Source organism: Numida meleagris, chromosome Z (genome assembly GCF_002078875.1).
Source record: "Numida meleagris isolate 19003 breed g44 Domestic line chromosome Z, NumMel1.0, whole genome shotgun sequence".
NCBI lineage: Eukaryota > Metazoa > Chordata > Aves > Galliformes > Numididae > Numida > Numida meleagris.
Window position 1 is genome coordinate 38,393,362 of NC_034438.1, and position 27,289 is coordinate 38,420,650.

A 27,289-nucleotide genomic window follows, 5' to 3' on the forward strand; every position below is an offset into this window, starting at 1 on the left:
GTGGGTAGTATCTGTAGATACCAAGTCCACTCCCCTTCAGAGGGGGTGATCTTCAGAGAATCCTTTCTATCTTTCATGGCTTAAAATTAACAGAATTCCAAGTTACAAATGAAATATCATATCAAGCACTTTAATTTCCCAAAGAAAATGGGGAAATGACTAAAAATTCAACTCATATGTGGTAAGATACGGTTATCATTTATCTCATACCTTTGATTTGTAGGGTTAAGATGATTTGTAGATGCCACCCTACAAAAAACAGAATTATGACTGAGAGAAAAGACGGCTCAGAAAACTAAGATGGATGAATTAAAAAAAACATGATTCAGTACATATTAATCAAAAAGGATTTCAAATGTGTGTGGACTAGCAGTGAAGATGTATTATAACTCCTACTCTGTAAAAGCTGAGTTAACAAAACAGCATAAACAGCATTTTATCTAGATTTATCACAGATCTGAGTTTGCTTGAGTTTAGTCTGTGATAGCAAGAGGCATTACAAGCACCGGGAATATTTTGAGTTATAGTCAGAATCGGAATCTGCTGTTCCCATTTGGATGATTATGGCCCTTCACATTTTTGCCTTTTATGTTCAGTTCACAAAATGTCATGGTGAAACAACTTGTACAGACAGTGACCTGAGACTTACTGAAATAACTCCTGTTCCAGCACACTTGATTACAGCACTTGGGCTGCTTTGGTTACTTCTAACGTTGATAACATCAGCAGTATGTTGTATTGCACCTCTGCAAACACACAGCACTCTGGCAATGTTCTACGGGCCTTAATTTGTTTAATTTCCTTAGATTTCCCGTCTTTAAAGTTTAATCCTGCTGCCTGCAAGCAGACTAGAAACATTAACTGGCTAAATAAGCAAATTGCTCTGACACCGATTTACAGCAGCCATTTTCTGAAGTGGTTGGTGACCTTTCCAGCGAACGACCTGCAATTCCAGGGCGGGGATATAAACTACGGGGAGTTGCTGAGTTTAGATGGCAGGTACATCTAATGCCCTCTAGTGAGCGCTACCAAGGGCCGTCCCGTCTGAACTGAGCTCTGGTCTTTCTAAATTAAGCCAGCAAAGTAATGAGAAATGTTTTCTATAGAAGAAGAGTTTGTTTGCTCTCAAACCGCTCAGACCAGCTGGCAGAAGCTACTGGTGCCAGCCAAAATGCTGCAGAATATTCAGCTCACAGTGACCATAACATGCCTCTCAGGTAGCACAGATAGGGGGGACACTAGGCAACAGGGTTGCTGTTTTTCCGGTCCTCCCTTTAAAGCTCTTTCAGAAAAGGGAAACTCTGTGACACACTAACACCAAAACCTCTGCGGGCACCTGCCCAGGTGCCAGTTTGCCTTGGTCGCGAAACACACAGTCCACCCGCAAGCCGCACGACTAAGGCAGGACCCGCGCAGACCTCAAAACAGCCACGCCCCACGCTGCTGGCGGTGACGGCGGCGGAGAGAGCGGCCCGACGCGGGGCGGGGCGGGCGCTGGGCGCGGCCATTTTGAATGCACGAAAAAGAGGGGCCGGAGAAGTGGGAGTCCGCTCGGGGCGGCGGCCTATCGCGGCGGCTTGCTGCGCCACGTGGCGGCGGGCGGCCGGTTGGCTGCCAAGGGAACGGCCGCGCGTGTTGGGGCGGCCTCCACGGCGTGCGGGGGTGGGCGGCGGCGCCGGCGGACTTGGAAGGAGGTGCGGGGTTAGCTCCGAGACCGCTCCTGGCCGTGGCGAGCGGGCCGCGGGACTGCTCTGGTGGAGCAAGGAGACGGCCGTGCCCGCGCTGGACGCAGCCGCGAGGAGACGCGTGGAAGGGGGCGGCGGCCTAGCTGCGATAGCCCAGGGTGCCGAGGTCCGGCCCCGCAGGTGGGGTTTGCCCCGCTTTACGCGGGTTGGGCGATGCGCGTTGTCAGGGAAGCGGGGCGCCGAGGGAGCGCCCCTGGTGGCGGTGTGCGGTGGGTGAGCAGTAAGGCGCCGCTCTCTCCGCGGTGTAAGCGGAGCTGTGTTGTGGTGGGCGGTGGGTGCGGGTGGTACTGCTGGGCGCTGCAGGCCAAGTCATTAAAGTGAGTCCTACGGGGAACCGGGAGGCGCTTAAGCAAGCGTATCCGCAGGGTTAGCGTGTGCTCGTGTCGCAGCTCACGGTGCCGGACACAGCCTGTGCTTCTGTATGTCTTGTATGACATCCCCCAGGGAATTTTGCCTTTTTTTGAATCCATATAAACTTTTTACTTACTAAAAGCTCACTGTGTGCAACTGAGTATCTCAGTTCTGTTATGTCCTCAATTTTTTTTAATACTAGCTGCTAGCAAAAAAAAAAAAAACAAACATACATATTTGATAACTTTGTACTTCTGTACTGAAAGCGTGAATTATTTTTCTTTGTGTGTTTTCTCAAAGCCAGTCACATCCTGGTGTTTTGTTAGATCCGCTAACAGCCATCTACAGAAGAGTGTTGGTTTACATAGCGGTTTCTCAGTTGAGAATCTGGATGGCCTTTCTGTCTTCCTTTCTACATTGAATGCTAGGGCCAGAAGCTCCATGGGTGTGCTGGGCAAGTGCTGGAGCAAAATGAACCATGAGAAAGAATATTACGTTCTGTAGGTGAAAGTTACTATGTTGTAAAATCATTCTGAGTTCAGAGGATGTACAACTGATGGTCACTTTCTGGACCTGAAGCATTGGACTGCACTCATTTCAGTTCCCGTAACCACGATGTGCTTATTGTCTAATGCTAGCAACTTGGAGAGCTGAAGTAAAAGGGAGTAAATAATAAAAAGTAATAAATAAATGGGAGTCGAGGAACTAAGGACAGTTTCATTCATTGAAATAATGTTTTTTTTTTACCCTAAATTCTTGCAAGTAGCAGTCATTGCGTGCTTGTACATGTCCAGTCATTCTTGTCCATTCAGAATATTTCTGAGGATTCTTGAAGCTTTCTAGCCTTTAACAGTATGAACAAAAGTTTGTAATGTCACTGTTTGATATCCTGTGTGAGATGCTTAATGCTAACCTGAGCCAATTTGCAACCCCACAGGCAAAAAAAAAAAAAGCACGGGGTGCCTTTACATATTCTTACAAATGAGAATTTAGACTTTTGATAGCAGTATTAGGGAAGATCTCAAGTAGTTCTGCTAGGAATAGTCCTCTTTATCTGTTGATTTTTGGGTCAGGAGGTTTACAAGGCTTTCAGGAATCTGCAGACTCTGACACAACTAAATTAAGCCTTAAGATGAAAATGGGGACTTAAGAGCAATTTGTGCTTGAATGTTAGATTTTTGTGGTTTTATTCAAAGAATAAAATGCAGAGGTTTCTTTCCCATGTTCGGCAGTGCTTACACAGGTAGTTAGTACTGTGTCTTTTTTTTAGTTGCTGTATTGGAGACGTGTGTATGGTATGTGTAAACATACTCATATTTTGAGTATGCGTGCTGAATGGAGACTGCTGCTATATGAATTTTTCGTTGTAAAAAGTTGATATTTTTTCCTGATTTTACAGAAACATTTATCAACTATAAAAATGATTGACTCAGTCAAAATAAGAAGACAGTGCATGCTGGATTTCTACTCACACTATGAACATCTTTGTGCTCTTCAAAGCTCTGTCCCACTGAAAGCTGTGAAAGCTAATCTGACTCAGGGTACTCTTGATCTAACTGTAGATAGCATCAAAGCTGCTGACTGGACACCACTTTTAGATGCTATTAGGCATGATAAGACTCTGACTTCTCTTGGAATAAGAAGTTTTCATCAACAAGGTCTTGGAGAATCAGGTTTGTAGAAGTGCCTCTGGAGGATAAATATGTTGATGTATATGTTAGAATTCATTGCGTAAAATTTCTGCGATTAAATGCTTGAGAAGGAGGAATTGAACCATCCAAGGAATTATTTTTATTTAAAAGCAGCAGTAACAAAGTGTTTTGTAATTATGGTTACTTTTAAGTCAGTAGAGTCTGCGGGTTATCACTGTGTAATTTTTTTTGTTTACTAGGTGCTGAAAGATACAAAACTTACTTTAGAAGGAGAATTCCAGCAATTAGATCAAAAGATTTGACTGGCCAACTATGCAAAGCTGTCAAAGGCTGTCTCAGTGTCTCAGATGTACTAAAAAACTTGGAACTGCAAGGTTTGCTGCTGAGGGAGAGAGATATAATACTTCTAACAAAGGTGAGACTATATTAATATACAAATAAATGAAAATATGCTTGGAACCTGTAGTGATCAGAAGGACCAACACAATACAAAAGGTGTTACAAAAGAGGTGGAAGGACCAGCACAATAGTAGGGTGCTGCAAGGGAAGGGAAGTAGATTACTCATCTGTATCAGAAGATTCTGGGTTTGCAGGGAAAAGCTTCCACCAAGGAGGGATCTCCAGAAAGAGATCCTTCCTTAGGGGCAGTCAGCCCTTAAAAGAGGCCTAAGAGGAGTGGAGCCAGGCTCCTCCTCTTCCAGTCACACAGTGAATTGCCTTCACCCCTGCTCCCAGGGCTGACTGGGTCCTTCCTCCAGGTGCTCAGTCAGTGGTTCAGGCCATGACTCAGCAGTTCCCATACAGAACCTAAGAGAAGTAGCAACTAAGTTTTATGTTATTTGTTACAGATGAAGATGTGCTTGTTTTAACATGTCTGTGTTATCCGGAGTATGAATGATTCTTTCCAGACATTTAGTGTAACCTTGTTTTTTTTCTGTCAAAATGTGTCAAAATCATATAGCATTCCTATGCCCTGGTTCAGGAAGGCTTATGCAAAAATTGTTAACATATTTCCTGTGTTGTATGTGGGTGTATATAACTTGTGATTGAAACTACATTTACTGTGAATGACAGAAGAAAAGTGGTGAGACGCCAAGAAGATTAAAGCAGGTCTCTAGGGTGTGTTAATTTGAACACTTTCTCTAGTTTGCTTTCGAGTGACTTCTAGGAAAGGAGATGCTGCTTGTTGCTAGTAGGCTAGGTGCCTCCTGTGTTAAGAAGAAATGAACCAGTTTAAAGTGAACTTTGACCATCCTCCCAGCTCCCTAAGGTTTCTGTTAGTGACTTGGACTTCTATTTATTTGTATTTTTGCTTTTTGAGTCAGTAAAAAACATTGTTTTTATTCTGAAGGGCTTGGCCACAACTTCATCTCTAGAGAGCATTTCTTTAGCCCACTGTCCAATTGGAGATGGAGGATTAGAAAGTAAGTTAAGAATCAAAAACGTGTCTTTCTTGTAGTCTTCAAATAGGTTAGTTTTTGAAGTATTTTCCTTCCTGTTCTAATTTTGCTTGTGGTGATTAAAATAACAGAATACACTTTGTTTATATAAGTTTACATTTAGACTTGAATGTGCTTTCTTGATAGTGGCATATAGCCAAACTAATTAATAAGTATACTTACAGTTTTATTGCCAACAGTTGTAATATTTAAGTTTGAGATGAACTTTCCTCATCATGTTGAGACAAGTAAACTGAAATAACATGTCCTTGCATGTCCAGATAATCTTCGCTAAACACCTGCAGTAAAATATATAATCCCACAACAGTTTAAAGGCATCTTTGACTAGTTCTTTGTCATGGCATTTGCCTATTGCAGTTGATTCAGCTTCTTGGTATGATAGTGAAAAGGTGTTTGTTTTGGTAACATGATTGTGGCGTGTGTACTTAGTATGTGTGCTTTTTTTTTTTTCCAGCAGTTTGTCAGAGTGTGAAGAATTCAGCTACTATCAGATATGTTAACTTCACAGGATGTAGCCTTACCTGGAGAGGAGCAGAACATATGGCAAATGTATTAAAGGTAATTGCATACTGTTCAGTATGTGAACAGTCTTTCTGAAGTTTATGAAACTGTATGCAAAAGAAGCTTATTTATGGTGTGGGAAATTAAATATGGTGTTTCTTAATAGGCTTTGTTTAAAGAAATAACAGTTTAGACTGTCTTCGTTTTTCTTCAAATGAGGATTAGGGCTGTAAATGATAGCTGTTTTGAGGTCTGCTTTCATCATTATCACACATGTTTCAAAGTATCCTAAGTATTCTTAAGCACTTAATAAAAAATAATGAAATTGTTTGTTGTTTAAAAACTACTAGCTAATAAGCTTTAGACTAGCACAATATTCTAATTAATGATAGCATTGGCTTGCATGAAAGTTCAAAATTTCCTGCTGTGTATGCCTTATTCAAGATGCGTTGTAAGTGGGCAAAGAAGGTGGTAAGATGTTTACAATTCTCAATTTGTATTTAATAACTTCACTGTGAACTGGATGATGAGAACAAATATGACTTAACTGTAATGTTGAAGTTACTTTTAATACAAGTTAACTTGTATTTCTTAAACTGAGAACTAATATAAATGCTTCAACACACAAGCCATTAAATATTAGTTATTATCTGCTTGTTATTTATAATGGCTTTGTCTTTGCATTTGGTAACACTTTGTTTCAAAGCACCAGGCAATGAAAAGACATGGTGAAGCTTGGGCTGAAAGTTTACGCTATAGGAGACCAGACCTTGACTATATGACAGGCTTGAGGCGCATTACTTTCAACTGCAACATGCTTGTTGGAGATGGAGGAGCAAGTGCCTTTGCAGACTGTCTGGGAGAAGACCTGTGGCTTAAAGGTACTGTGAAATACTGACTCCTAAGATATAGTAGAGGCAGGCAGGAAGTAAAAAGCTGTTATTGTAAGTGCAACCAGCAGTCTAATTCCCTATTTATCTAGGAAAGAATAATCTCTTTGAAAAGCAACCTCTTTTCTTCTTATTTTCTACTGTGTCACCTGCAAGTGTCCTGTGGTATACTGGAGAAGTAATTTCTTCAATAGTACGTATGTATGAAATGACCAGTACAATTCAAAGCATTCTGTACATGGAATCAAATTATTTCAATACTTAAGAGTCTGAGCCAGATGTACAGATAACATGCGTATTGGCGTAAAATGATCAGATTTCAGATTACTTAAGCAAACTGAATGCATGGTTATCTATGGGTCCTGATGGGATGCACTCACATGTGCTGTAGGAGGTGCCTGATGTCATTGTGAGTTCAGTCTCAGTCTTTAGTTTATCTTGGTGATTGGAAGAGGAGCCTCAAGACAGGAGGAAAGCAAGTGTTACTCCTATTTTCAGTAGGGCAGGAAGAAGGACCCTGGGGAATTGTAGGCCAGTGAGCCTTACTTTGATTCTTGGGAAGGTGGAAAAGTACTGCCATCCACAGGGGCCTCAGCAGACTAGAGAGATTCAGTTCAGTAAAGGCAAGTTCAGAGTCCTGCACCTGGGAAGGAATAATCCCATGTACCTGTACATGCGGGGAGCTGACTGGCTGGAAAGCAACTTGGCAGTAAAGGACATTGGGGTCCTTTTGTAAACAAGGTTTACTGTGAGCCAGCTTTTTGCCTTTGTGACGAAGAAGGCTGTCCTGCATTAGAGGTGTCTGTAGTGGTTTGAGGAAAGTTATCTGTCCTCACTACTCAGTACTGGTGAGGGCACCACACCTAGAGTAGTGCACTCCCCTGTACGGGAGAGAGATGAATCTACTAGAGAGAGTCTCGCAAAGGGCATTTAAGATGACCAAGGGACAGGAGCATATCTCCTGTGTGGGAAGATTGAGGGAGCTATTGCTGTTCAGCCTGGAGAGAGAAGTCTTAAGGGCAGGTTTCCTCCAATGTACAGCTGTTGGAGAGGAGGCAGTGAAAAAAACAGAGCTGGGTTCTATCTGGTAGTGTTCATTGACAGGATAAGAGGCAATGGGCACAAACTGAAGCACAGGGGATTCCATCAGAAACATTAGGAGAGATGTTTTGCTGTGAAGGTGACAGACCACTAGTACAGGTTGTCCCCTGAGGCTGTGTCGTCTCCCTCCTTAGAAATCTTCAAAAAAGATTCAAATCTTGAAGCCTATTCAGATTGAAGGTGTGTGCTGATATGTATTATGTTACTCTGGGCAGCTGAATTAATTGGCATCCAGAAATGCTACATCTACTAGGAACTGTCTATCATGGTGACTTGACTGATTTTGTATTCCTTCCTTTGCAGTTGTTTAGCAGTTATTTCTTGATGTTGTTCTGTAAAACTGATTATGAATTTCAGAAGTGAAAAGTAGAAATTTTAATGTTTTCACACACAGCTGTTGCTGTAATGTTCTCTATTCATGGTCTGTGAAATAGAGGTTTTCAGCAGGTATGGATTAAATTGTATTAGATATTCACTAGAAGTTATGCCATTGACTAATTTATTTTTTTTAACCTCCCTAAATATTTTAGCACTTGATTTACAACAGTGTGGAATATCCAATGAAGGAGCAAGGTCATTATTAGATGCCCTTCAAACTAACTCAACATTAGTGGTTCTTGATATAAGAAAAAATCCATTGATTGGTATGTATCTGCCTCTGTCCTCTTCTTTGTACATTTTTTTTTTTTTCCAGTAACTTCAGTGGGGGAAAATAACCTGCTTTCAAAGAAAAAAAGCCTGCAACAATATTTTGCTAAAGCATTTAAAAATGGCTGAAGGGGCAGGGTAGTCTCTATTTAATCAATGATCTGTTTTCATAAATACTTGTCTCATAGGAAATTGTCTCATAGCAAATTCTTAAGACATCTTAATTCATTCTAGATGGCGTTTTGATGAAAAACATCATTGAAAGAGTGCTCATGAATGGAAACAGTGCTAATTCAGAGGTATGTGGTAGGCATTTTGGAGTGTTTCATTTTTCTTGTAGCTGGCTTTGCTTTTTTTCTTTTTTGCAAGGATTTGTTCAGAATTAATCTAATGCAGATATTCTAATTACAGAGAAGTGACTCTTAAGCATTAAAAAACCCTTAATATTTTGAAACTTAATATTGTTGATAATTTACATCATCAATTTTTAAGTTCCTCAAGACTATTATGTCCAGTATTAACCATATTAAAAAAAAATATTCTAGAGATGCACAACACTTTTTGCCGTCTTAGTATCTAATACTCTGTATGGTGTTTAGAGTAACTTCCATAAAATATGTGGACTGTTTAAATACTAAATACTTTGTTTATAACATAGAAATCTGATCTAGTTGCCAGAACAGCTGGTGAGCAAATGGGTGTACGCTTACTTGTTTTCCGAGAGCTGCAGCAATCTCAGATTTTGTTCTGGAACTTACTGCCCTTTTAGGTTTGAAAAAGCTTGATAGTGAGAGCCAGGGGTTCTATAGAGGGAATCTAATAAACTGTGAGTTTCATGTGGCATCTCATGAATTAATATGGTTTTCCATTTCAATATCTTGATTACCTTTCTGGAAAAACTGTGAAAGACTACTTCTTCTCCTTGGCAGATGCAATAAACACTTAGAAAATGTTGCAGGTATGATGTGAAAATAGTATCTGCTTAGAGGGAATGTAGCTCAAGGTGAATGGAAAGTTGAACTGTGAAAGAAAGCAACTATCTGGGGAATGTCCCACTTACTAAGAGATCGCTCTACACAAGGCATTTGTTTTGTATTCATCAAAGTAGTGCGGTGTACTGTGTCTGACTGGCAATGCCAACAGTCTTGCATATCTGGTTAACAATGTAAATGAAAAACAACAGATCAGCAGCTTGCTAAATAACAGCTTCTTCCGCAAATTAGAACACATCCGACTATATCCATTATCTCATAAACTGTGGGGGTAGTCTGTTGTAAGTAGCATTTACTGTTTATCATGGTAACAGTGGAGACATTCAAAATAGGATAATCCACCTATTTAGCCAGATAAATGCAAACACTTGATGTTGTGATTGACAGTCTTTTGAAACTGAAACATTTACTATCCTAAGCTCAGTTTTTACAACTGATTTCTTTTTTAAGCTCAGTTAAGGCTTACTTAGTATCATGAAGAGAAAAACAGTTGAGTTTCTTGAAGATGATATCTTGAAGTGTTATATGCTGAAAGTCAGCAGTGTGGGTGCGTTATGTTTTGCATAGGTTTCAGTGTGTGGTTTTTTTTTAACAATAAAAACTGAAAGAATGAAGTTATGAGTTGTCAGGAATATGATCATAGAATGACTTGGGTTGGAAGGGACCTTAATGATCACCCAGTTCCATCCTCCTACTGTGGGCATGGTTGCCACCCACCAGCTCAGGCTGCCCAGGGCCTTATCCAACTGGCCTTGAACACCTCCAGGGATGGGGCACCCACAGCTTTTCTAGGCAACCTCTGCCAGTACCTTACCACCGTCTGAGTAAAAAATTTGCTCATAACATCTGACCTAAATCTCCTCTTTTACTTTAAAGGCATTCTGCCTTGTCCTGTCACTGTGTAACTTTGTTTGAAACTAATCCATGGCTTGTTTTTGCAAGGAGTTACCCAACTCATTTGTCCCATAGAGCCAGCTAAAGATTTGCATGGCTTTCAGCTTCTTAACTTGCCAAGCTAACTGCTGCAAACTCCATGAGTAAAATTCAGAAAATGTGGAATCTGCCACCCCTCAGATAGGTACAGAGCTCTGTTCTATATCATCTGACCACGGTGCCTGCTGTATGAAATCTGTTTTTTGCCTAAACTGCTTATCAAGACAGGAAAAAGAAGGATAAGGTGCTGGTGTGTTGCTTCCTAAAGAGTAGTTATGTGGGCTTTTGAGCTGCATTGTAATAGTAAGCCGTACTAACTACAGAAGATCATGTATTGGCTATCACAGCCTGTAATGTACTGTTACCACTTTCTTATTGGCTGTCAATCTCAACAGCTCTTCCATCCTTTTCTTCATAAGAAGTGATCACTTCTTTGCCTTTCAATAGCATATAAATTCTTGCTGTTTAGGTTGTTTTTTTCAGATTTGCAAGGTGAGTTGCTAACTGACGCCTCTAAACATAAGAAATTTTCCAGCAAATATAAATGGCCCCTTAAAACAAAGGAAGCTGTATTATCCTAGCAGCACTGTATGGCTTTAATACAGTGGACTGCAATTACAGATATTGTATGTAACAGGTACTGAAAGTTTGTGTCGTTTCTGGGAGAGACTGAAAAAGTTAAAAATTTGCTGAAAATTCCTACAAAACAAATTACTTCCATAGCCCTAGCTTAAGAACTTGGTCATATTTCAACACTGTCTTACTATGTTTGCTGTCTTTATACTCAGTTGTTGTAAAACAGCATCGGGTATCTGGCCCAGTAGTATGTCTCTTGTATAGGTGAATATAAAGTTTAACCTACTAATAGCTGCTGTTTAATGTGTGTAGTAAAATGAAGTTGAGGTATTTTTACTCTCAAAAGTTTAGAGTTGATTTTGTTCTGTTGTTGGAAATGAACAGCTTACTTCTGTCAAGAGCTAGATCAAAATGTAGCTTATAACAGGATTATTTAAGTCTGAAGTTTTTTCTTTTTTTTTTTTTTAAAAAAAAGAGGGGGGAGGGGATGTCAGTGGGGAGGGGGAAGGGTCTTGCCAATGATAAAAACTGTGCTAGAACTGGTTGGTTAGAGCACAGTGAATGCATCTTCCCTATGCATTAGGTAGAAATTACATCACCTTACTGTTCATAGTACTCTTATGTAGGGCTTAGGGCTGTCTGAAATAATATTTGCTTTAGTATTTATGTTTCCTATGATGGCTGCTTTATTAGTGAATTTTGTACTAATTATGCACACTGAAAACTTTGTGGCGTAACTTGATTATCTACTTGGAATAATAATAAAACTAATTGGCAGATGACAAACCTTTAAAGAATAAAGCTGTTGCCATAAAGAAATAAACTTTGAAATGCAACAATTGCTTTTGGTTATCATTGTCTTAATTATAGTTTGGATGTTCTTTCTTTGTAAGGAGGCTTTTTTGCTAGAGGTAGTGAAAATTAAACTTCGTATTTTTTAAAATACTAACTTTAATAGTAATAAAATCATGTAAGTTAAGTTTGTATTACTTTGGAGAACCTTGGCTTGAGCTAGTCGTTCCTAGCAGGGCAGCTTACTGTAGAGAATGAAGGGCAAGAGCCAGAGTTTCCTTTTGTAGAGTTGATGCTTTTTTTTTTTTTTTTTACTATAAAAGGAAAAGTGTTTTGCTGATAATATAGCATTCAGACTTGTATTGAATCTGCCTTTGACTTGGGGCCTTGTGGGATTTTTTTTTATTTGCCTTAGCTTTACAGTTTATTAAGTTGTATATAACGAGCAGAGGTCTACATCTATGAAACAAAAAATCCCTTAGTCTTAAATGAGCACCTCTTTAAATACCAGCTACTAAAGTAACTTTTCTTTCTTTTAAAAAAAAAAAAAAATCTAGTATAAGTGGCTGACTTCCCCGTCTTCCAAGGATGCCTTGAAAACTAGACCAAAGAAAAGAACTATTGTCCTAGGAAGTGGTCGAAAAGGAAAAGCTACTATTCGTATTGGTAATTTTGTCTTTATTTTCTTTGACTATAGTGAATTTATGAAATGTCTAATATGTTTAAATTTCAGTGTTCTGAAGAATCTTTCTTCAAAGAAAATTTAGTTTATTCTTAATGTCATCGGAGATTTCTATAGCAAATTTACTCTTGCTTTTAATGTTGCTAGATGCATGGCTGGGAAAACTGTAGAATACACTGACTTGAATATGGTGAAGCATGTAATTCTGAGTGTGTCCTCCCCACAAGCGTTTGCTTCTAAGACGCTTGTTGGTAGTGAGCTTCCTATTTTTTCCAATTTCTGTAGTCTTTCTGTAGCAGACTCCTCTGCCAAAACAAACAAGAATGAGTTATGCTTTCCTCTTCTACTTCCAGATAACTGGAAGAAAGATGAAAGACAGCCAAAGGTATTACAGTAAAGTTTTCAGTAACGTATTCAGAAACAGTGTATTTCAGCTATCAGTACTTACAAATATTCACAATACCTACGTTATTTTAAACACACTGTTTCTAATGAGCTTATATGAAGTTAAAAAAAAAAAAAACACTCGTGTATCAGTAGAAGAAAAATCAAACTAAAATCTGTACAAATAAACTCTGGTGATCAGAGTGATAGAGGAAGAAAACGCCTTACTTAATACAGGATTCTGGAAGGGAGAAGAATGTTGAAAAATAAACAAACTCAACCAACCTCTCTTACCTTGTTTACTTGTTGAGAACAAACTGAAATTTGGAATGCCATTACTATAGTTCTGCAATTCTGCACCATTAAAAAAATTGGTTGTTTTACTGTTCCCAAAGAAGGAGTAACTTTAGTCCCCTCTCATTTAAGTTTTTTGTTACTTTTACTAATAGATAATGCCTGGATGATCATTCTACCTCAGGTTTATTCTAAATCTGTTTTGAATTATAGCATATGACGTGAACAGTGACAAAAGACTGAAATAGTGAATATGAATTTTTGTTATTATTCCTCTTCAGTGGTGATATTTCTGGTGGTCTGTGGAAGTGATCAACACAAATCCCAGCTTTAAATGCAAGCATCTTGGAAAATTTTAAAAATGCTTTTCTCACTGCAACCACTAGAGGGCTGTTTGAAGGGCATACATTGCCTTATTGTCTACATGGCCTGTCTAAGCTCCAAGTTCAGAGTAGTTAGTTGAATATCTGAAATTACTAATATGAATAAAACTCCCTAGCTGTGGAACTTTGTGCCCTTTTCTGATATAAAAGTTAAATGTACTAGCAGATTGCTAGCTTTCGTTTTGAGAAGCAAAAGAAAAGTTAGTGAACAAGAAACAAAAAAGTTCTTGAACACTTCAGCAAAATAAGATTGAAAGATGTATTTCCCACAGTCCCTGTTAATACATTGGAGATTTCACTTATAAAAAGTAAACTGTGACTTTATATAGGTAAATACCTAGGTATCATGAATTTGCTCCCATTCTTGCTGTTAAATACAGGATTAACCTCCAAAAAGTCTGTGAGTCCTGGGAAAAAGAATGCATCTGTGAAAGACAGTTATTCACCAAAACCGCTACCACCAGGCACAGAAGGCTTCCTTCCCTGGCGCACTGCAGAACGTGCAAAGAGGTGCAGGTGGGTGTTTCTTACTATGTGGGAAAACATTAAAGCATAAAAACCTGCATGAAAAATATAGGAGAGAACAGCATTTTTTCTCTTAAATATATGCTTGAAAAGTTGAACACTATAAAAAATGTATATTTCTGGAAATTTGAAAATTCTTTGAGGGTGTTACAAATCCTGCTGAAGTAAATTTTTAAAATATACAAATGGACAAGTGTACAAAAAAATCTTGCTGACTTGTTCTCTTGTTACTAATGATTTATCAGACTTATTATAGCTGAAAACGTAATTTACTTTTCCAAGCTTGTAGTATAATTGATCTGGCATGTAGTTCAAGCTGTCTAGGTAGTCTGCCCATCTTTTCATTCTGCTTTGTTTCCCTACTGTCAGCAGTATTATTGCCTAATAACTATCTAAGCAGTATGAAGTTGAAGATAAAATTAATTTTCTAACACTTGAAAGTTGTAATGTTGTTATTATGCTTCCCTTCCAACATTATGGGGAAAAATAACACACAAAAAAAACCCCCAAAACCGTAGATCCATAGATCTTGTGTGCTCTAAGTAGAGGTTATTCAAATAAGCATGCAAAAAAATTACGTAGTGCTCTGTCATAACTGTTTTTATTAAATTTTTTTCTAGAGGTTCTGGGCACCAAATTCTTGTGATTTCATAATAAACTAAGCAAGTTACCTCTTGAAGACGTTGTTAGCATTGAGTAATGCTGCCCTTAGTCATGATTAAGTAGGAGTAGTAGCAGAACAAAATGAAGATATAATGAATGTTAAAGGAACTCCAGAAGTGTCTAGTGGTGCTTTAAGTTACTGCAACACCTCTCTTAGAATCTTACAGTTGGAAATGGAAGTAGCAATGATGGCATGATAAATTTCTTTTCTCAAAATGTTTTTTTTTCTTAACTTTTCAGGGGAGGGGCAATGGACAGTTCTGAAGAGTTACCGGTGAAGATTCAGGTACTTTCTTACTCAAATGAAATTTTGTTTATTTATTAGATGAGTGCCTATTTAAACATATGTGCTCATAAGGATCTTACAATCTAAAAGTTGAAACTGGAACATTGTAACTCAGTTTCTCTGTCTCACAGAAGTGGAAAATAAATTTCTTTCAGCATTTGGTTGAAATTCTGGTACTTAATTTATTCCTATTTCTTTATCACTAGCTTTTTCTTACTTTAATCAGCAAGCTGAGTTTGAGTATAGGTATAGTCCATCCTGAGGCAATAAACAGAATTAGGATTGTTTTTCTCAGAGGTGCTGCTTTCTCCCTTCCTTTCACTTCCTTCTGCTTTTGAACTACATACTTTTACAAACTTGAGTTTGAACCCATCTGTGAAGGAAATCTCTTTCCTTCTCCATCTTTCTATCCCATTTCTGACCCCTCCCAGCTCTCTCCTTCCCTGTGCATCAGAGAGAAGCAGCATAATTGGGCATAATGTGCATTTTAATAGACTTATGGAAAGCTTTGCATTTAAATAAAGCTTTTGATATTATTCAATCTTTTATGTTATTGCACAGATTAATGCTATGGGTCGGTGTGGTTTTATTTTCTGATGCAATTAGACAGAAATTCCTGTGAAAGTGACTGTAGAAAATGCTTCAACGTCTGAAACTGAAGAGGCAGAAGATCTAGTAGATGTTATCCATCATCCTGATTTGACGAAATCCCTAAGTAAGGTTAATGTAACAAAATACCAACAATTCCAGGTAAGAAGCATGTTCTGTGCCTTAAATTTCATGAAGACTAGTGATGTCAATTCAGCTGTGTTTGAAGGGTGGACTGTTAGGTGGATGAAGAATTGGCTGGATGATTGCAGCCAGAGAGTTGCAGTCAGTGGCTCTATGCGCAAGTGGAGGCCTGTAACAAGCAGTGTTCCCCAGGGGTCCATCTTGGGACCAATACTCTTCAACATCTTTATCAGTGACATAGATGATGGGGTTGAGTGCACCCTCAGCAAGTTTGCTGCTGACACCAAGCTGAGCAGTATGGTTGATACAGCAGAAGGAAGGGATGCCATCCAGAGGGACCTCAGTAAACTTGAACAGTGGGCCCTTGTGAACCTATTGAGATTCAGTAAAGCAGAGTGCAAGGTTTTGCACTTAGGTCAAGGTAATCTCAGATATGTATGCAGATCAGGAGAGGAAATCCTTGACAGTAGCCCTGCAGAGACGGACTTAGGGGTCCTGGCTGATGAAGAACTTAACATGAGCCATCAGTGTGCGCTTGCAGCCCAGAAGGCCTTCCAGTATTTAAAGGTAGTTTATAAACATGAGGGAAATCAACTTTTTACTTGGGTAGATAGTGATTGGACAAGGGGAATGGTTTTAAACTAAAGGAGGGGAGATTTAGATTAGATGTCAGGGGGAATTTTTTTACTGAGAGAGTGGTGAGGTGCTGGAACAGCTTGTCCGGAGACACTGTGTGGACTCCGTCCCTAGAGATGTTTAAGGGCAGATTGCATAGGGCCCCGTGCAACTTGATCTAGTGGTTAGGAACCATGCTTGCAGCAGGGGCGTTGGAATTTGGTGATCCTTGAGGTCCCTTCCTGTCCAAGCCATTCTATGATTCTATGAAATTACGATTCAGCTAATAACCAGTCACAGTACTTTTTGAAAACCCTGGATTTGAAAACACTTTTTGAAATCCTGGATTGTCACACAGGCTTCTATTCCAAGGTTTGTGTCATATGTGCCTTGATTATAAATTTCTGAACAGTGCAAATGAAAGTGTGTGTACTATGAGCATCGTGCTAAATCTATATGTAATTTCTCTGTTCTGCTCTTTAATCATAGTTCACAAGTCTTTTGATTAGTATTGTTTCCTGTAATATTCCTTCTAAATACTTCAAAAATGTTTTATGTCATTTCTAGGAACCAAAACATCATAATTGTTTCATAAAGATGATTTATGCTGAAAGATGAAGCATTAAAGCTTCATTTTATAACGGAGCTCCATAATGAACTTTTTCGTTTGTTCTTTATTCCTGCTACTTTTTTGATGGTTCTAATTAATTAAGAGAAGTAGTGAGACTATTAGTACAAATGTCTTCACAGGGCACATTCTAATGAAATGGAAGGAAAACGAAGGGCATGTTTCAGTGACCCCGTAACACTACTGTCTTAATCTAGCGCTGTTATAGAAGTAACATGCTCACTCAGAGACTGGGTTATATCTCAGGTGTTGTTAAGATTGGAATTTTGAATGGAGGAGCTGCACTGCCTCCAAGTGAGCACTGCTTAAAATAAGACCTGCACTCAGTTTTCATGGTGGCCATTGTAGTGCGCAATGTTTAGTGGACAAACTGTTCATGTCTGTAAATAGTAGGACTACAGAGTTGTCTTTATATAAACCACTCTGAAGTCAAAACTTTACAGTGTTGCAGATGTACACTCAGTGGCAAAGTTAGGATGACTTATAGTTGATGGGAAAAGCAAAGTGATTACAAATACAAGGTAAATAGTTATGTGACTTTCTTTTAGCTAATGTATACTTTAGACTTGTCATTTTTCTCTAGAAATTTTATTCAGGAATGTTTTCCATGGACCTGAGACTTGAAGTTTTGTAGGAACTTTCTTCTTTGTAGGTGATTTCATATTAATACTCTTCATGTCCAGCACATTGATATTGTGCTGCACAGTGACTTCAACACTCTCATCAAGAGCATTGTTGGAATCATGGAAATCCATGTCATGTGCATATTGTGAGGAAAAATTTGTATGCAGCAAGAACCTGAGTGTTTTCAGGAACTACTTGACATTTATGTTCTTGTTATTTGGAGAGAATGGAATATTATTTTCAGGACACAAAAATTAGAGTGCGCAGAAGTTCAACAAGGAGAATTTTCAAGTCTTGTAGCTTGAGGAGGAACAGCTGCAGGCACCAGTAGATACTGGGGGCCACCCTGATAGAAGGGAGCTCTGCATAAAATTCCCTTAATTTTCTGGTGTGCACCAAGTTGAACAATAGCTAACACTGAAGGCCAGCAAAGAAGGTCAGTAGTATCCTTGGCTGTATTAGGAAGAGTTCTCAGCAGGTTGAGAGACATGATCCTCCTTCTCTACTCAGCCCTGGTGAAGACATACCCAGAGTGCTGTGTTCAGTTCTGGGCTTCCCAGTACAACAGAGACATGGACATACTGGTGAAGAGTCCAATGAACAGCCATGAAAGTAATGAAGGGACTGGAGCATCTCTCCTTTGAGGACAGGCTGTTCATGAGACTGTTCAGCCTGAAGAAGAGAAGGCTCAGGGGGAATTGTATTAATGTGTATAAACTCATGAAGACAGAATGCAAAAAACACAGAGTTAGTCCCTTCAGTAGTGCTAGGTGCCAGAACAAGAAGCAGTGGACACAAACTGGAATACAGGAGATTCCATCAGAAACATCAGGAGAAACTTTTTACTGTGAGGGTGACCAAGCATTGACAGAAGTTGCCCAGAGAAATTGTACGGACTCCCACTTCGGACATCTTCAAAAGCCTGCTCTTTAAAAACATCCCCTGGGCAGCTGACACACAGCAGAGCAAGATGACTTCTATGGGTCAGTGCTGACTTGAACCATTCTGTGAGATGGGCAGACAAACTGTTTCTAGCTTTAGTCAAGGGCTGTCATATTTAATTATGTTATCAGTGCAGATGTAGTGTTTGCTCTGGTTAGCATAAAACTCCTTTTTTTCAAGTTAGGGAAGTAATTCTAATGCTTTAGTGTATCTTTGGATTACATGTAGTAGAAGGGAAAATTTGTGAATAATTTGTTTCCTGAGAGAACTACAAGTTTTAGGGATATATTTCAAAATTGGTTCTAAATGTAACTTTCTATAGATTTTCCTGATTTTTAGTTATATTAAGGACATAACTGTAGTGCTATTTTCTGTATTTGATAACCAAAACATTTCCCAGTGTTGTAGTTATGTATCTGATAGCAATGATTAAGCAGTGTTGGGCAGTTCCTGTCCCTTTTTATTATGCTGATGTAAAGCAGTGTTTCACACTATGACAGAATGGAACTAACCCCTTGTCAACACTTAATTGTGAGGTCTGCTCCCCCTGCATCCTTTCGTGCTCTTCTGTTTCTTGATTGTCCTTTTCTATCCTCTATCTTTTTCTGTTTATCTTATGGCAAGATGATTCAACATGCTGTTTTGGCAAAAAGTGGTATTTTTCCAGGTTAGTTTTCAGCTGTGTTAATGATTCACACTGGCCAGTGTGATTGGTTGAGTTTCAGAAACGGACCAAGATGAATGGCAGAAATCTATGGCTAATAATGTGAGACAGGAAGTGATGGACACTTCAGCTGTGCTGGTTGGACTTAGGTGCTGTTGTTAATCAACAGTTATTGCACTGATGCTTGGATTGAGAGTTAGCTTGAGGAGCTGATCTAGCTGAAAAGCAATCAAAGTGTTCAGTTGTAGCAGGCCTTGGTATGATCTGCTGCTGAAGTGGGGCAATCGTGTGTGGGTAGCACAATAATGAGATTGCAGAATGGGAATAAACAGTAAGAGGTTAGACTGCCAGCATGCCAGAAAAGATCAAACACCTCTGATGTGACTGAATGACTAGAATTTGACTTCATTATGCAAGTCCTTGAGAACTTAACATCCTTCTGCTCAAGAAAACGATTTAAGCATGTTGTCCAGTGAAACACAGTTTTGTTTTCACTTAAAAAATGCTTGTCTAACCAAACTTTTAATTTCTGCTTACATAGAAGATAGGATCTGATAAATACCTGTTCCTTCCACTAGAGGGAATTTGAATTGTCAGAACTACCTCTTGTTGAGAATGTAGTTGAAGAAACTGGCGGATCTTAAAATTGTTGCTTTTACGTGTTGTGTTCATGTGTAATACATTTGGAAATAAATTTTCTGTTTTGTGATAGCTGGAGCTAGAAGAATGCATGGAAAAAATAAAGGAAGAGCGAAGAGCCAGAGTAAAGGCTGAGGAACGGATAATGGAGGTAGTCATTCTTAACTATTTATCATCTTTACACCAATCAAACTATTTGCTTATTTATTTGGAGTAATGTTCAATAACTCCCTAACTGCATAGCTTCCAGAATTTCAGTTCAAAGTCATATGGATGATTTACTAGCCTAAGGGCAATGATGAAATCTGCATTTAGTAATGTGTTTGTTCTCCTGATTCTAGAGCCTTGAACTCCTGGCCAAGCTAATCTTTCAGTGTACTTCATTCATTAGGTATATTAGCTACAAACAGGAGCATTTTGACATTTGTTTTCTTTGAGAAAGTGATTCATTCTGCTTGAAATTTCTAACAGTTGCAGTTCTTTGACTTGCACTGGGAAGCTGTTTGTTTGCAGATACTATATTTTACTTAGGCTGTTCCTTTGATTTTTAACTGTTCCTGTTGGTGCTGAAAATCTCAGGTGCATTTATGGGTAGGTAGCATGTTGGCTTCAGCTATCATAGAATCAAAGGATTAGCTAGGTTGGAAAAGACCTACAAGATCATCCAGTCCAACCATCCACCTACCACCAGTAACCTCACTAAACCATGTCTCTCAACACTATATCTTAACGTTTCTTGAACACCTCCAGGGATGGTGACTCAACCACCTCCCTGGGCAGCCTATTCCAGTGCCTGACCACTCTTTCAGAAAAGTAGTATTTCCTAATGTCCAGCCTAAATCTCCCCTGGCACAACTTGAAGCCATTGCCCCTCGTCCTGTCACTAGTTACAAGAGAGAAGAGGCTGACCCCCAGCTCACTACAACCTCCCTTCAAGTAGTTATAGAGAGCGATAAGGTCTCCTCTGAGCCTCCTCTTCTCCAGACTGAACAATCCCAGCTTCCTCAGCCGCTCCTCATAAGGCCTGTGCTCCAGACCCCTCACCAGCTTCGTCGCCCTCTTCTGAACACGCTCGAGGGTCTCAATGTCTTTCTTGCAGTGAGGGGCCCAAAACTGGACACAGTACTTGAAGTGCGGCCTCACCAGGGCTCAATGCAGAGGGACAATGACTTCCCTACTCTTACTGGCAACACTATTTCTGATACAGGCCAGGATGCCATTGGCCTTCTTGGCCACCTGGGCACACTGCTGGCTCATGCTCAGCTGAGCATCAACCAACACCCCCAGATCCGTTTCCTCTACACAGTCTTCTAGCCACTCTGCCCCGAGCCTGTAGCATTGCCTGGGGTTGTTGCGGCACTTGGTCTTGTTGAACCTCATCCCATTGGCTTCAGCCCAGCGATTCAGCCTGTCCAGATCTCTCCGTAGGGCCTTGCTACCCCCAGGTAGATTGACGCTTCCTGCCAGGTTGGTGTCATCTGCAGACGTACTGAGGGTGCTCTCGATGCCCTCATCCAGGTCATCAATAAAGATATTGAACATGACCGGTCGCCAGCTGGATTTAACTCCATTCACCACCACTCTCTGGTCCTAGCCCTCCAGCCAGCTCCTTACCCAGCAAAGAGTGTACCTGTCCAAGCCATGGGCTGCCAGCTTCTCCAGGAGAATACTGTGGGAGACAGTGTCGAAGGCTTTGCTGAAGTCAAGGTAGACCACATCAACAGCCTTTCCCTCATCCACGAGGCGGGTCACTCAATCATAGAAGGAGATCAGATGAGTTGGTACTGCTGACATAGATAAGACCCTTTTGATTTATGGGTAATTAATAAGCAGATTTCCTTGCTATAGAGTTAAGGTAATGTAAATGAATAGATTTTATTCTTAGGTATGATCTGCGGTGAGATGATTTTAAAAAAAATAAAAAATAAAAAATACAAGAGTGGCCAGGAGAGAGAGGTGATTGTCCCCCTCTACTCAGCTCTTGTGAGGCTCCCATTTGGAGTACTGCATCCAGGCCTCTGGCTCCCAGCACAAGAACGAGGTGGAGCTCTTGGAACGGGCCCAAAGGAGAGCCACCAAGAAATCAGAGGGCTGAAGAACCTCTCCTATGAAGAAAGGTTGAGGGAACTGGGCTTGTTCAGCTTGGAGAAGGCTCCAGGGAGACCTCATTGTGGTCATCCAGTACCTTGTAGGGAGCATAAAAACAGGAGGGGGGATGACTGTTTACATGGGTTGATACTGATAGGAGAAGAGGAAAGGATTTTAAACTAAGACGGGAGATTTAGGTCAGATATTAGGAGGAATTTTTTCCACTCGGAGGGTGGTGACACACAGGTTGCCCAAAGAGGCTGTGAATACCCTATCCCTGGAGGTATTTAAGGCTAGGCTGGATGTGGCTCTGGGCAGCCTGGTCTAGTGGTTGGCAGTGGTTGAAATTATATGATCTTTAAGGTCCTTTTCAACCCAGGCCATTCTATGTTTCATTCTGTGATTCTATGCCAGTGGTGGTACCTTTTTGAATAGTAAATGGTGCCCAGTACAGTGAGCAAATTTCCCCCAAAAGAATCTGTGCTCTACAAGGTCCGTTGTTGTCCTTCACTGTAGATATTTCTTTTCTAAAATGTGAAGTGCACCAGTGGGCTGTGATGTATGTATTTATATACTTTCTAGCCTAAATATCCTCTGCAGTATGTCTGACTTTCTTGTGCTAGACTGCATGGACTTGAACCTTGCCTAAGGGGAAGGAATAATCTTAAGTGGTGGCAATATCTAAAGTTGTTTACTTACTAGTTTAACAGCTAGAGTATGTTACCTAGATCTCTATTGTTTTCTGTCCACTGTTGTAAAAGATTAAAGAAAGCCTGTGGTAGCAGTGATTGTTTAGCTAAAATAAGTAAGTGACAATATTTCTCTCAAACATAAACCCTTGTGTATCTTACAGTTGTCACTCAGCTTTCAGACTATCACTGGTTTGATTAGTGTTGAATATGAAGAAAAAGTAGGTTATCTTAAAGTCTGATGTCTGACATGCACAGAGCAGGTGAGATAGATAATACGCATTCCCTTTGATACAGAGAGATGAACATAAGGAGAATGATGGCCTTCATTGTGGTCTTTTTTTATAGGTAAGAATAAGTTATTTGGTGTGAATGCGTTATATATATGCAGTAATGTGATTTAAAAATAGTGGCTTTTTGCTTGCACTTGCTCTGCGCTGTTCAGTACACACTGAAGACAATGCTGAATCATCAGTTTTGAGTTCTTGATGCAAGTTCACTTACGGTAGCATAGAAGTGCATCTGTAGATAAACAAACCTGTTTCGTGTAGCAGTGCTCTGAATGCTTCTTGTACAGGAAGCACGCCATCAGTTACTTTGTGTATTTCTTTTTGTGATATTTCTGTAGAAGCTTGCAAAGATGGTGTTTGCTTATTTTTTGAGCTGAGAGTGATAGGAATGGCTTTACTTTTTTCTTCAGCTGGAAGTTGAAAATGCAAGGCTCAGGAATCTAAATACTTCTCTGTCTGAAGCTCTTCATGTGCAGTCAGTAACCAACATGATTTTGGAAGATGAAGGTGTTCTAGGCAGCATTGAGAACTCTTTCAAAAAGTTTCATGCTTTTTTAGACCTCCTTAAAGATGCTGGGTAAGTTCTCACTTTATCTGAGTGTAACTGCTTCTGATGAGATTTTATTACAGAGTTGTCTTCTGAATGAATTATGTTGCCTTCTTCCTTCAGCTCTCTGGAAGTGTACTAGTAAAGTGCAAATAAAAAAACAAAAAACAAATTGCTGTACATCCTTGTTGTTCAGTCCCTGCTATGCAGTGATGCAAGGACTGTCCCAGTGTATTCAAGTATCTGTCCTTCAGAAAGTTTTTGAAGAAACCTGTTCCAAAGGAGAAGAAAGCTGCTATTAGGACATCTTTGCTCAGTCTTTGTTGGATTGTCTGCTCTTCTAGCATTCCTGTGGTTCAGAAGGTTTAAAATGCAGTTGAATTGGCTTCAGAAACTTTTGATTGATATAAGGCAAGATGGATGAAAATATCCTCTGTACTTAAATTTTGGATTGTTTATTAGAACTTGAAATACTCAAGAGAAAGATTGATTAAAGTTTGTATTAAGATTCTGACATAATATTGTGCAGTGTCTCAGACTTTAGTTTATCTTATTCATCAAACTTAAGTCCTTAAACCTGTTCTTGTAAAGCTTATTTAGATAGACATGGCATACTTGTCCATTAGAATGAAGGAAAGACATGAAAATATACTGTAGTCTACTCAGATGTTCAGAGAAGACTACAGTCTTATTTGCCCTCCCTGCCTCCTGCTTTCCCCCCACTCTCCAAATTACAATATGCAGCTCAATGTGGAGTTTACTCTGAAGCAATTTTCTAATTTTTTTAACCTATCACTGGAGTTGCCATTACTTCTAGGATGAATTTTAAACTTCAGAGAAAGGGAAATATGTTCTCTTGCTACATCAAAAATATGTTCTTCAAATGGGCCACACCTACAGTTGGAATCTGTTAAAATTACTGGGAGTAACTGAATAATGCTCATCATAGATTCATATAGGGAGCTGCTATGAAACTTAGAAAATGCCAATCACAAGACTGGTTTTCTCAGTAAGTTTCTCTGATGTGCCATACTATCATACGGTGGCAGCAGCTTCTCACTTACTGAGACTTAGGCTAACAAACCTCAAACTGACAGATTTGGCTGACTTCTAAGCTGGCAGGTAAAACTACATGACTGTATTTGTGAAGCATGTAACTGGATTTGGCTGTTAAAGGTGATGCTAGTTTGGGAGATGTGCACCAAGTTTCTGCTTGAATGATGAAGTTTTAATCTTTGTTCTGCCTGAGGGGCAGACTGTTTGTCAGCATCCTGCTCTGGGATCAGTGCTAACTGGAAGAACTTCATTACTTCCCCTGGTAACACTGAGTAAAGACTGACAGTTTTGTATATGCAAGCTATTTGGTGCATAACTGAGAAAATAGCTTTCACCACTTGTTTTGATCTTTAGTAGTCTTATTTTGGGCTTCTTAAAGATGGAAAAGTACCTTCAAAAGTTCAGATAGATGCTGTTCTGGTTTTAAAGTTTTAAATGTTTTACATGATTAATAATTTTTTGTCATTTTTTATTTAACTTTGTTTTACAGACTTGGACAACTTGCTGTATTAGCTGGGATAGACCAGGCAGATTTTGGTCTTCTGGGGCATCCGCAAATGAATTCTACTCTCAGTAAACCTGCTAATATGCTAAAGGAGAAGTCTTTTGAAGAAGAAAGACAAGAACATACCCAGAATAGCAAAGTTAGTCTACAGAGGGAATGCTAGTTGTGATGTACTTGATGCTATTTTAATGTATTTTTCAGCAGTTTTCCCACTTTGAAAGTAACGATTACCCAGTGATCCAATTATCACAGTCTTTTCCTGTAGCTGTATTTTACAGATAATAGCAAGCCAGTGCTTAAGCTTTTTGAGTAATCAGCATTTGGAACAGAAACAGAGATTTGGAACATGTACTGTCATGTAACACACTAAAGAAAGTGGTGGTGGTAATTTCCTTGTGTCTTATTCTGAAATATGAAGTTGCCATACTGATCCATTAAAATCAGAAAATACAATCACAAGTTTTTCAAACGCATTTAAAAATGATACATAGTGGTTTAAATAGCTTTTTAAATTTAATTTAGTACAGCATGCCTATTGAAATGTAGGAATTTTCTTTCAAGTAATAGTAGTGTATGTTTTCAGTCCTGTTAAATTCCTAGGTGAGCCACGCCAGGAATTCCAGGCCACTGCACATCTGTAAGATTAGGAACATAAAAAGTTTTAGTTTTTACTTTAAAGACAATTTTGGGGATTTTTCAAGAAAATTGTTGAAGTTTACTTTAAAAAAAAAAAAAAGTTGTTGGTAGCCTGCAGTCTTGCTAAAGTTGGATATAACTATATGACCAAAAATCATTCTGCATTCCAATGTTTCTTTTACCTAATGTCTTCCTCACTAAGTGTTCCAAATTCTTTAAGAGCACTGTGAGCTTCCAAAACATAGTAGTAAGTGGTTTTTTTTTTTTTTTAATGCTGTTGAAAGCATTTTCCACTTTTGCAGTTGGAATCTGTTAAAAGTAGTGGGAGTAATTGCATAATTCTTATCATAAGTTCACCTTGCTGTGGTTCTACTTGCTACAGTGGTTTCGCTGTGATATTAACTTGTTCACAGAGCTAACTTTAACCATGTTTTTTCTAATTCCACTACATTTAGAAGTCTGAATTGGAAGTGTTTAAGTTATATGTGGCAAAAGATGAGTACAAAAAGCTCCAACTAGTGTTTGTTCTACCTCATACTTATCTCCTAGTATGGCATAGTTTAGATTCTTTTGGCAGCTAAATATTGTGGGATAGATTACTGGTATCAAGCTACTGTAGACTCACAGCAAGCATAATGAATTTCAGAATGTTGGTAGTGATTGTGCTTTGGCTCCTGTAGTACGACTGACTAATTTCTGTGGCATAAATTTCAAGCTAGAAGGGAAGCAGTGAAATATACCTTCTCTGTCGTTATCACCGTAGCAATCTTCTGAAACTTGCTTGCTTTGTAGGGTAATAAAGATTATGTGACTGCTCTTACCTTTTGAATCTTTTCTATATTATGTGAATACTTTATTTTGCTATGCAGATTATAGCATATAATAGTTGCAGTGCTGGATTTCCTCTCTGTATCAGTATCTTTACTAGAATCTCTTATTTCAGAACAGAGATGGGAACATCCAACTTTCTCCTGGCACATCTCAATCTCAGATGGTTGTGAATAATACCTTCTCTGCTCTTAAAGAAATACAAGAATTTCAGACTGCTGTGCAACAGCTGCAGCCAGTCTTACGGAAAGAAAACAAAGCTCAAGCAACTAACCAAACCGAAGAGGATAAAATTCGAAATAGCACTCCAGCATTATCTGAGGGGAGAGTCAAACAGAATGAACAAGCAAAAGGACATCATTCAGCAAGGCAGTTGGTCACTAGTCTGAATTCATTTACTGATTCAAGTGTGAATATTAAAAATAATGGTAGCGGAACATCTGTTTCTTCTGGTGGAAAAAGCAAAAATTGTTCCTCAAAGAAATACATCCCTAAAGTGACTGAAACTGCAATTGCTAACAGTGGAGTAAGAGGAGACCAAAGTAGACTGCAGATGGTAGACCACTCTGGAACTGATACTGTAGGATCTGCCTCTGAAATATATGAAAGTATTGAAAGTATTACCAACACTTGAAATGTTTGGACTGTTCTTTACATGTGCAAGATTAAAAATAAGTTCTGAATGCTTCTGTGTGAGTTGTGAAATTTTCTGTAAAGTGATGTAGACTTTCAAAACTTAGCATTCCATGATGCTCAGTAGTAGTTTTGTTCCATGTTTGCACCACTTGTCAACAGATTTCTGTTTTATTTTTGAAATAAATGATATACTGGTACCCTCCACTTTTTACCATTTGAAAAGAATTTCCTGGAGTTCTGTTTTTGTTGTGTATCATAGACATGTTTACACAGTGTAGAACAGTTTTGAGCTAATAAAACAGAACAAATCTA

The 27,289-nt window shown here is 39.2% G+C and overlaps 2 protein-coding genes across 8 annotated transcripts; one reads left to right on the top strand and one right to left on the bottom strand.

Annotated features, from left to right (window-relative positions):
* LOC110390260 (translation initiation factor IF-2-like) lies at positions 206–2,894 on the bottom strand. Its single transcript, XM_021381514.1, has 3 exons — positions 2,844–2,894; positions 1,419–2,042; positions 206–249 (listed from the first exon to the last, which is right to left on the bottom strand). Exons 1-3 carry the CDS (start codon positions 2,892–2,894, stop codon positions 226–228), a joined length of 699 nt encoding a protein of 232 aa, XP_021237189.1. The 3' UTR covers positions 206–225.
* Positions 1,565–27,289, top strand: CEP78 (centrosomal protein 78). Of its 7 annotated transcripts, none has more exons than XM_021380987.1 (16): positions 1,565–1,694; positions 3,496–3,769; positions 3,988–4,163; positions 5,100–5,172; positions 5,663–5,766; positions 6,416–6,590; positions 8,231–8,344; positions 8,583–8,647; positions 12,199–12,307; positions 13,765–13,900; positions 14,813–14,858; positions 15,465–15,608; positions 19,776–19,853; positions 23,180–23,346; positions 24,863–25,016; positions 26,457–27,289. In XM_021380987.1, the coding sequence occupies exons 2-16, from the start codon at positions 3,517–3,519 to the stop codon at positions 26,973–26,975; spliced, it is 2,313 nt and encodes a 770-aa protein (XP_021236662.1). In that variant the 5' UTR covers positions 1,565–1,694; positions 3,496–3,516; the 3' UTR covers positions 26,976–27,289. The 7 variants fall into 7 exon arrangements, with proteins under 7 accessions (XP_021236662.1, XP_021236664.1, XP_021236661.1 ...); XM_021380986.1 differs by lacking the exon at positions 1,565–1,694 and adding an exon at positions 1,733–1,865; XM_021380984.1 differs by lacking the exon at positions 1,565–1,694 and having other exon boundaries at positions 5,666–5,766.

What these genes read in the sequence shown, in the direction of transcription:
- LOC110390260 (XM_021381514.1), bottom strand. Translation starts at nt 2,894, where the DNA reads ATGACTGGACATGTACAAGCACGCAATGACTGCTACTTGCAAGAATTT. An exon ending in GCTACTTGCAAGAATTTAGG is followed by an intron (nt 2,043 to 2,843) that starts GTAAAAAAAAAA and finishes CTTGGCCTGCAG; the next exon opens with CGCCCAGCAGTACCACCCGC. An exon ending in TGGGGCGTGGCTGTTTTGAG is followed by an intron (nt 250 to 1,418) that starts GTCTGCGCGGGT and finishes TGTTTTTTGTAG; the next exon opens with GGTGGCATCTACAAATCATC.
- CEP78 (XM_021380987.1), top strand. Translation starts at nt 3,517, where the DNA reads ATGATTGACTCAGTCAAAATAAGAAGACAGTGCATGCTGGATTTCTAC. An exon ending in ATATAATACTTCTAACAAAG is followed by an intron (nt 4,164 to 5,099) that starts GTGAGACTATAT and finishes TTTATTCTGAAG; the next exon opens with GGCTTGGCCACAACTTCATC. An exon ending in GAACGTGCAAAGAGGTGCAG is followed by an intron (nt 13,901 to 14,812) that starts GTGGGTGTTTCT and finishes TTAACTTTTCAG; the next exon opens with GGGAGGGGCAATGGACAGTT.